This window comes from Sycon ciliatum, chromosome 1, assembly GCF_964019385.1.
Source record: "Sycon ciliatum chromosome 1, ocSycCili1.1, whole genome shotgun sequence".
Taxonomy (NCBI): Eukaryota; Metazoa; Porifera; class Calcarea; order Leucosolenida; family Sycettidae; genus Sycon; species Sycon ciliatum.
Genome location: NC_088643.1, coordinates 75,560,596 through 75,570,595, shown reverse-complemented (window position 1 = coordinate 75,570,595; position 10,000 = coordinate 75,560,596). Strand labels below are relative to the sequence as shown.

At 47.8% G+C, this 10,000-nt stretch overlaps 1 protein-coding gene across 2 annotated transcripts in view; it reads right to left on the bottom strand.

Moving 5' to 3' along the window:
- The window catches only part of LOC135805479 (mediator of RNA polymerase II transcription subunit 14-like), a 28,454-nt gene that overhangs the window by 10,166 nt on the left and 8,288 nt on the right, over window positions 1-10,000 (bottom strand). For both annotated transcript variants that reach the window (XM_065319515.1, XM_065319516.1), the window contains exons 10-24: window positions 9,893-9,974; window positions 9,528-9,571; window positions 9,012-9,100; window positions 8,709-8,797; window positions 7,786-8,429; window positions 7,326-7,539; window positions 4,274-4,308; window positions 3,769-3,927; window positions 2,863-2,936; window positions 2,293-2,401; window positions 1,913-1,961; window positions 1,623-1,748; window positions 1,002-1,093; window positions 461-673; window positions 137-211 (exon numbers count right to left, since the gene is read on the bottom strand). In XM_065319515.1, coding sequence (XP_065175587.1) covers window positions 137-211; window positions 461-673; window positions 1,002-1,093; window positions 1,623-1,748; window positions 1,913-1,961; window positions 2,293-2,401; window positions 2,863-2,936; window positions 3,769-3,927; window positions 4,274-4,308; window positions 7,326-7,539; window positions 7,786-8,429; window positions 8,709-8,797; window positions 9,012-9,100; window positions 9,528-9,571; window positions 9,893-9,974 — 2,094 coding nt within the window. The remainder of the gene's footprint in view (window positions 1-136; window positions 212-460; window positions 674-1,001; window positions 1,094-1,622; window positions 1,749-1,912; window positions 1,962-2,292; window positions 2,402-2,862; window positions 2,937-3,768; window positions 3,928-4,273; window positions 4,309-7,325; window positions 7,540-7,785; window positions 8,430-8,708; window positions 8,798-9,011; window positions 9,101-9,527; window positions 9,572-9,892; window positions 9,975-10,000) is intronic.

Below are 10,000 nucleotides of genomic sequence, written 5' to 3'. Positions count from 1 at the left end.
TGTGGTCGCGTGCTGTGTTGGTGCAGTGCGAGTGCACCGCTCGTGGGGTCTGATTTCACTTGCCACCACTGCAATACATTTCAAAGCGTGTGTGTTGACTTTGAACTAGGAGACACGTGCATTACACAGGGCTCACCTCACTGACACTAAGGTCCGGAATGGCCGAGAGGTTAGACATGGCTAGAAGTGGCGGCAGTGTGTGATGCAGACCCTGCCAGTATACGCACCAATACAGACAGTCACGTGTACACATGCAAGCATGTACATGCGTACACAAAACGTACACACACAAATGTACACATGTACACACACACATGCAAGAACATTTGACTTGTCAAGTCATACTTGCTAAGATAACAGCACTGGATGGAAAGTTGAAATCAAAGCTACGAATTAAAAACTAATCTGTCACTAAAACACAGCCAACAGAGAGCACACATAACTGCTGAGTGTATCTTACTTGAACTATAAGAGGAATGGAGCGGGTGCCAGAGAGACGAGTAGAAAGCCAGTCACCAAGGAAGGAGTGCGGATTGCGAACTGCAAGCCTCGCTTCTCGATAGTCCGGCGGAACAGAGCCATGCGGTCGTTCTGCCACAACCTTTTGCCGAATAGACTCCACGAGAACCTGGAACTCTAGACGGAAATGCAGCTGTTTCAGCGTGATGACCACCTGCAGTAGAAGAAAGATAATACGCCAAACGATCAACAGCAACCCAAACAAACACGGACACAGCAGTTAAAACACACATACAGCAACAGACACAGCAGAAACACTACTTAATGAGGGGTGCACATGCACCCACAGGTATACCCACACACAACTACACAGGCGCACCGCAGCAGCAAGCCCAGGGTGGTATCATTCTGGACTCGCTCTCCTCTCATTTTAAGCAGAACAACATGCCGGAGGGCCATAACAAGTCACTGCCACACATGCACCGCAAGTCATGAAATAACTGCTTCGACAATGTATTGTGTTGCCTGTTGCCAGACCTTACCCTAAATCTGAATGCAGGTCCGTATGCCAACACCAGGCTTCGATAGTTGAATGAGACAACGGCACATTGGCTGAACGTGTCACAGGACTTGTCTGCATGCAAAACAAAGATATATAGGAAGACACCAGCAAGTGACAAACTTGAGGCAGAGATTTCATAGTTCATACACAATTTGTGACCATATTGTGTCTTTTGTGGCAGAAGTATGATCAAGTGCATATGCTTTTCAGCGCTTCTCATGTAGAGGCAGTGTCAGTTCATCAGGTTCAGGATGCACGGATCAAACGTCCGCTGTTCTGCTTCGACCACCGTAGCTGCGAAGCACACGTTCTTTGCGTCTCTGGCTATACATGATGGCATCAGGGCCTCGAGAGACTGATATCATTTTAGAAATTCCACCATGGGCCGGGGGATCGTGGAGTTGCACACTCTTGGTTAAGTAGACCCATCACCAGTGTACTAGCAGTCAAAGGTCAAAGATCACAAACACAGATTGAGAGACAAAGTTCCACTGGTTTAGCTATACCAGACAGTCAATCAGTCAGTCAGCCATCCAGGCATAGAGACTATAGCACACACAGAGAGTGTGTACACAGCTGCAGTTCACCTACATGTACGTACCGGAATAGTAGGCTGAAAACTCCAACACGGAACTGTACAACTGGACCAGGCTGCTCCAGAAATGCTGAAGAAACGTGGTTGGAGGCTGCCCTTGCGGTATGTGTTGGACCAGACGGCGAACAGAGGCTGTACAAAGATGGTAGCAACAGGGAATAGAATACGGTCACGCCTGGTGGACATGACTGTGTATGTGAGGGGATACTGACAGTCAAAGTGCTCCAAATTTCGTGACATCCACGCAATTAAAATGATACATAGCACACAGCATGTACAAGACTGGCAAAACTTACTTTTCTCATGAAGTACTGACGACTCCACAGGACAGTCCAGGAACTGAAACTATCCGCATTAACAACCACCACGCAAGAACAACACACATACACAGTAACACAAATATTAATAATGTATTATCATATACATATACATGTATGTCATGTGGCAAGCTAGTAGTATCAGCGTAAAAGCTGCACCAGCACAAGGAATATTTACTGCTCATGCGTAAATGCATTAGTTTACAATATTGCAGTGGAAGCAACTCAAGAGAGCTACATCAAATTAGCTGGGTTGGAGCAAGGCGGAAAGTCATTGGCAAGCAGATTCCAATGTCAACACCAGAGTTTGGTCCAGACTTTGAAAGAGAACAGGACAAAGTCATGAGGCAGGAACTTACAATGGCTACGTATGTAGCATTCCTTGAAAATGGAGCCACCACCTGACAGCTAAGCAAGCTCTCCGAAAGGCGTGCAGCACTTTCCGAAAAATTCGGCACAGTTGGAAACCTGCATCCATGCACAGTGTCACACAAACGTGCACACGCACAGGCACACGCACAGGCACACACGCACGCACGCACACACACACACACACACACAGGTACTTACTCACTGCCACAAAACAGTAGTAGTGCAGGGACCACCAATATAGCTGTCTGTCTTCATGGAAAGCTCGCCGTGTTTCTTGCAGTTAGAGAACACTGACTTTGCGCTAATTTAAAAATGCTTTGTTAGTCACTATACTTCCTTGCAATAGGTTTGTGTTTATTAAATTTTGCACATCAATATCAACCCACTCTATAACAAAAAGGCAATGTTCAGGGTATCAAAACCGTTTGCATGGAACACACTGGAAAACTTGAGCTGCCGGCACGCTGTCGGATAACTGAACGCCGGGTAAGCGACACGCCACTGGATGTCTATTATTTTATGCAAACATTGAGCCAAGACATCCCAGTCTAACTAACCGTGTGATGTGGATGGATATACCCAACTCCCGATCAACACGTAAGTGGGCGTGCGAAAATCCTGCAGATGAAAGCTGCACAAGACCATATAAAGAGAGATACAGATGAGCAACTCACTGGGCAATGCTTGCATAGGTCTGATTCATCAAAAAATGTGGGCTTCACAATAACAATTCGTTCAACTTGCGGAAACAGATGAGGGAACCATCAAACCCACAACCTCCTTGTTGGATGAAAGGTACACAATTTACCCTCTGCAATTTCGAAATATCCTAACACTGAAGAGTTGGGGTACAGTAAGGGCTGCGTACCACCAGCCTCTGCAGGCTAGGTGTGTGTAGCCGGGAAAGGTGAGTTTCCAAGTCTGAAGTAAATATTGAACGGTCTCTGATGGGATGACGACTATGCCATATAGCTTAGTGGTAGAGCACCGCTGGCCATTGGCAAAGGTCTCTGGTTCAAGTTCTCATGCTGGCCATAGGCGAAGGTCTCTGGTTCAAGTTCTCATGCTGGTGGCCAATTTTTTCTTCAGACTTTCTTCCTTTGCATTCCCTCAAATTAATGAATACTCTGAAGTGCACATTTTTTAAAATAATTTGTACCAAGTGCCAAGAGGTGAGCCAGACTAGTGAACACACACACACACACGCACACACACGCACGCACACGCACGCACACACACACACACACAGGATTGAGGGATGGCCGGGGACTAAACACAGGACATGAAACGTGTGCAGGCGCAAGCAAACGCACAGTGCAATGCCCATGCATGACGCAAGTGGGCGAGTGAGACCGGGAGGCATATTCGCAGCGGCGCAATCCCACCCGACCGGACATGCAGAACACACAGCATCGGCTCAGCACAACGCAGGAGAGCTCTTGCAAGATCGTGGAGCCACGTACCTGAGTTAGCATAGTGGAGAACGGAACGAGATCTTCAGTCAGATCACACAGTAGGTCAATCCACTGAACATCGGGGATGATGCGCCTGGCTGGAACGTTGACTTCACCAACACGCAGCTGGGCCGTGTCGATGCTATGCTCTCCCAGGAGACATGGCACCTGGTTTCACATGTAGAGGACAACACAGTACAAACTCACACATCAGGCAGGCCACCGTTACATGTATAAGACAGCTGGAAACTCCTGGATGAGATGGATGCATAGAACTGAAATCATGTGGTGCATTTTCAGCACACACTCAAGGAAAAGTAGGCACCGTCTTCCACATCAGTTTCAAGTTGAGAAACATCACAACTCAAAAAAAAGCTAATGCGCGCCTTAGCCGTAGGAGAGAAAGCAACAAAATGCATGACCAGTGGTGTTAGCAAGCATGACAGCAAAGCTATAAATGAACACAAAACAGGACATGAAAAATATACGTAGCGTGCAACTTGTGACTCCTCACCTTTCGCCTTGGTCCATGGGCTAAAGTAGGGCAATCTATAGGAAGAACAGGCAGAACGACAAACTCTGTCTTGAAATGATACGAGTGCACCGGTCTATCAGTGAATGTAGAGTAGAGCAATGCCGCATGGTTTGGCTTTGATGCACAAATCGTAACCAACGCAAACCAAACGACTATACATGTAGTTGTTATCTGCAGCTTGGTCCGTGACTGTGTCAGGTGATCACATGAAGGACTGCTGCCACAATAAGCTCTTATCAGAGAGGTTCTGCACAACGAAAATTCGAACGAAGTTTCGCGACAGGCCTTGCGAAAATGTGTACGAATTTTCGCACGAACTTTGTGTTCTGCACATTTTCGTAGTTTGCACGCGCCAATTGCCCCAAGTGCACGTACGACATGACCCAATCTCACGAAACTTCCTACGAAAGTTCATTTCGCGTTCCCTGCAAGTTTCGCGTCCAAAGTTGCGAAAGTTAGTGCGAAGTTTCTCACTTCGTGACGTAGAGCGAAAATTCGTACACATTTTCGTTTTGCAGAACCTCTCTATCGTGTGTAGGAATGTGATGTGATGTCATGTGACGCGCCCGCGCGCGCGCGCGTGTGTGCCAGCTAGTTCGGTTGGTGGGTACACTGATGCCAGATAGTGTTGGGTCTGTTGCCAACAGGCTCGGCTGCTTGAAGGTGTATTGTTGTACCTACCACCTTTGTTGGTTTCAGGGCTCATATACTTTCTATTTGAAGTATACATACCTGTTAACCATGGACTGCTTCTGGCTAGATTAACTCTTGTGTAATCAATGGTGCTAGTGAAGCTTATATCAGATCCACTCTGATTTAGCCACCCACACTAGTAGCAAGTATTACCTTCACTGGGGGCAGGGATGACTGCAGTTGGATCCCGGGACGGATACCCTGATGCTGTCAATCCTTTTTCTGCAACTTGTCCTCACCCACTTACTGAGGTGTGGTGAGCCCATAAGTGGAATCATTTCAAGTCCACCCTAGTTTGGGGATTTCAGGGGGTGTCGGCCGTTGGGTGGTTCAATAGCCAATTGAGTCATCTTTCCAAGATTCCTTTTGAGTCTCTCTCCCCTCTCCCGGGGAGACCCACGTGACCAGTTTTGGCAGTGAGCAAGTACAAGTACAAGTGTGTGTGTATGTATGTAGGTATGCATGTGTGTGCTTGCGAGGGTGTGTGGTTGGTGCTAACGAATATTAGTTAAACTAGTTATAGCAAATCCGACCTCGCTACAGCTGACCCGCATTGTCCAGGAGCTGTACACTCAGCGACACCAAAGGCGCCATCAAGGTCTCTGCTTCTTCGACTTGGCCAAAGCATTCGATTCGGTATGGCACAGAGGGCTGATCACAAAACTACGATCGTGCTACCGTGTCACCCACCGCGCCAACAACTGGTTGTCGTCATACCTGAGCATGCAGACCCAAGCCGTGAAAGCAGGCGGCCTGATTTCGGAGGATCGTCCAGTTAATACAGGTGTTACACAAGGGTCTATTCTTGGCCCCCTGCTTTTCTTGATGTACGTGAATGATTTGCCATCCGTTACTCCTGGCCTCTCGCTTTATGCAGATGACGCCGCCCTTCACCGCTCAGCCTCCACCGAGCACGAACTAACGGTATCGCTCCAGCAGGGCATCAATGACATGGTAAACTGGATGAAGATCTGGAAGCTACAGCCCAATGTCCAGAAGACCAAAGTGTTGTATATTTCTGCACGTCCACCATCTGCACCTTTGACGTTTCCGAACTGCACCCAGGCCCTGGAAGTTGTAACTTCTCACAGGCACCTGGGAATCGTTCTTGACTCGAAGCTATCATGGTCCGAACATGCTGACCATATTTGCCTTAAAGCATCCAGAATTTTAGGAACTCTGAAGCCTCATTGCCGTTATCTGCCTCACGACTGTAGATCTCTTTTTCTCTTTGTACAGTCAACTTCGCTAATAACGACTGCGGATATAACGACAATTCGCGAATAACGACAGCATTTCCATGCCCAGAGCAAAGTCCCTTCCAACTGGAATACATATAATGAGACTTCGGATATGACGACACTTCGCGAATAAGGACACTTTTTTGATGCCCAGCCGAGTGTCGTTATAAGCGAAGTTGACTGTATATTTGTCCAATCTTCGACTACTGTGACGTAGCGTGGTGTGGGTTATCAACCACGATATCAGACAAGATCGAAGTTTGCCAACGAAAATTATTAAAAATGCTATTTTGCTTGCCTCGTGATTTCTCCTCTGCACAACTCTATGTTCTCGCTCGTGTTTGCCCCCTTTCTATTCGACGCAGCCTCCACAGCAACATGCTAATTCAAAAGATAAAACTCGAGAAAGTACCAAGGCATCTCTTTCCCTATGACTGGTTTGTGCGGAACCAATCAACAAGGGCACAAGTCTCGCTACCTGCAGCTCGCACTGTCCAGTTTACAAAATCCCCTTGGTTTCATTCCTATTCTGACTGGCTCAAGCTATCAAGCCTCGCCCACCACTGCCACAGCATGTCTCAGTTTCGCCAAGTTGTCTGTACTGAGTTGCGTTTTCCTGCGGCACTCACGCGTGTTTAGCTAAACAATGTAATTTCCGGCTATCTCATTTAATTGGCTGAGCTTTGTTTTCCTCCCTGTTCCTTTTTTTCCACTGTTTTCTTGTTTTCTTTTGTACTTTTACCATGGCTGGTTATCGCCCTCATCTCTGGGGTTCAACATTTTCTTCAGACTTCGTAACTCACACTTCCTGTGAATCCACACAGGCGGGTGGGACGCAGCCCTCACTGTAACCCACACACTTCACGTACAAACTAGCACGCGGGGAGCCCCAAGTCATAAAATGTTTTAAAACTGGTTTGAGGGAAAGAGACAAACGGGAAAAGTCTGAAGAAAAAATTGACTGTCACCACCAGGACTCGAACCAGGGACCTTCGCTTGTAGCCAGCGATGCTCTAACCACTGAGCTGTGGTGTAATAATAATAATAATAACAATAATCCAATCATGCAGCAAACTCAACCTCAGCAATATCCTCACCATCAATACTCTTGCCAATGTACAGCGACGCATCCAACGGTGAGAGTTGAGCATTTAAAAATCCCGGCTGCTGGTCACTGCTGCTAGACGTACTACTGCCGCTACTGGTGGCTGTGGATTGCAGACCATACGGAACAGGGCCTGTCTGCAGCAGATGGCAGCGCAGGTCTAGGGAGCTAGCAACACCCGATTTTGGGCTTACAATTTCTATGACCTACAACATCACAACACCAACAGAGACCAGTAGAAAAGCAAATGGTTAAAGAGAATGGATGCATGAAATTCTAAGCCTAGGGGCATGTAATTCGGAACAGTGATTTAACGGACTACAAATAATCAAACTACAGCAACCCATCATCTCCCTGCCCAACACGCTGCAATAAGACATGCTATCAGGAGGTTTACAACTCCTGCCTGGATCAAGACCACAGAGCAAACCTGCAATGCACGCAGGACTTACGAGAAAGCAGATGTGATGCAACGCCAGCTTAATGAAGATATGATCCGGTCCCAGCTTGGCAAGCACTGAAGCCGAAACCGGGGCCATGGGCAAGCGTGTGTACACATTCCAGCCTCTAGACTGCATCTGCTGCTTGCAGCGGCAGAGCACGGACCGCGCACGCAAACGATCCACCTGTGACAGCAGCTCGGTGGACAATTGCCTGTTCAGCAGATGGTTTATGCCCAGTGACTCTACAAGTCGCATGGGGTCCGACGGCAAAAGCTTGGCTGAGAACGTTCCCACCTGCGAGTCAAGAACGATCAGTAGTGATAGCTTGGCTGAAGGGAAGTCGTTCAGCTCCAATAGCAGCTGGAGAGAGTCTGCATCCAGGCAGAGGCGATCGCTGTAGAGTCGGAACTGGCGCAGGTAGTTGTAGAGGTGATGCAGACGTGCCACACTGCGTACCTCCACAGCATGGCGCAGCAGAGCCTCAATGGAGAGGTGACCGAGATTGATAGCAAGGGGTTGCCAGCGATGACAGTCGCCGCTCTTGATGTCGACTGTGGGCAGAGCAGGTGTATGGACCACGCTGAGACGTGGTAAAGACGATGTGTCTGCTTCAGAATTCTCAACGCATACTCGTAGCTGACAGTGCTCTGATGCTGAGCAGCAGAAAGAAAGGGGTAGACAGGAGAGAAGGACAAGTACACATACACATACACACATTATTCACAAGATACCCAGTCTTTGCTGCTTTACAAAAGGGAAACTATACCGGTATTGCAATCCCAAATACCACACGTGACACACACACACACACACACACACACATACACACACACACACACACACACACACACGGGCATGAGCGTGCAGACACCGAACATACCAGTGCAGTGTCGATTGTGATAAAAAAGTTGGCAGAAATGACGAAATGTTACCTGGCTTGTCTGCAGCTGCAGTTGTCTGTTGAGAAGATGCAGACGAAGTTGGAGCAGTTCCAGTTGATGATGATGGCGCAGTTGGAGGTCTGTTAGCAGATTCAAAGATGAACACAATAAACGAAATGTCTTGAACCAGGAAGATCATGTCTTAAAACTATTTTTAAGGAGACAAACCGATGCCACTTGCTTCGATGCACAGTACAACTCTTACACCGTGCACCAAGCACATGTGAAACATGTGCCACCACCAGCACCACCGCTACAGTCGCCACCAGCACGATGTACTCTCCTAGTTCTTACTTCCAGTACTCGAAGGAGAGTTCACTGGCAGGCCGGTATGACGTGATACCTGCACACTGCCGCGGGTTGTCCTCCATCAAACGACGGGCCTGAAACACAATAGCAGCAAGTGCACGCACGCGCGCGCACACACACACACACACACACACACACACACACACACACACAACACCAGGACCTTAAAAAGCTATAACATGCAGTCTTTACCAGAGCAAGTAATACCATTGCCACCAACGCTGCGAGGGAGTTTTCTGGGCAGCCAGGATCACCACTACCCAATAAGGAAAATTCTGATACAGGCTCCACCTAGCGGCATAAAGTGAGATTGGTCATGACTTTGGGAGAGCAGCTGCATAAGTGAAAAACAATGAATACAGTCATGCAACTGTGTAATGCCAGAGTGAACAAAGCTACAACATCCAGAAACTTCAAGGTCACAGCAAGAAGAGTACATGTACTGGGAAGTGGAACATGATATAGCAGTGGTAGCAACGAAACAAGAGACAATAACCATACCTGACTGTGCAAGACCTCTAACTGCAGAGACACAGTGAACGAATCTGCAAACGCCAATAGCCCAGTGGTCAAGGAAAACTACTTGTAGGATGAACACATGTGGTTCTACATGCCCACGTCATGATCTGCCTCTGCGGCAGCAGCAACACACGTGGACTGTAGTTACCTCCATAGCATGGCAGTAGTGGAGGCAGCCATAGCATGGCAGCAGTAGCAACATTCACTAATTACTTGGTAAGGTCGTGACTCTCACTTCTAGTGAGAACACAGCAATGTGAGACATTGATGAACCATATCCACACTGACAATTAATGGCAACTACTGCACGCAAGAGAGGCTTTGGAGAGAAGAGAAGAGGAGGATACGCAGCAGCTTGTACATTTCCATGAGTGGGTTTGAATCCGGAACGAAGAGCTGCGCCTGAGCAAGGCGATGGAGAAAATCCACCTGGACATAAATAGCCCACCCATACA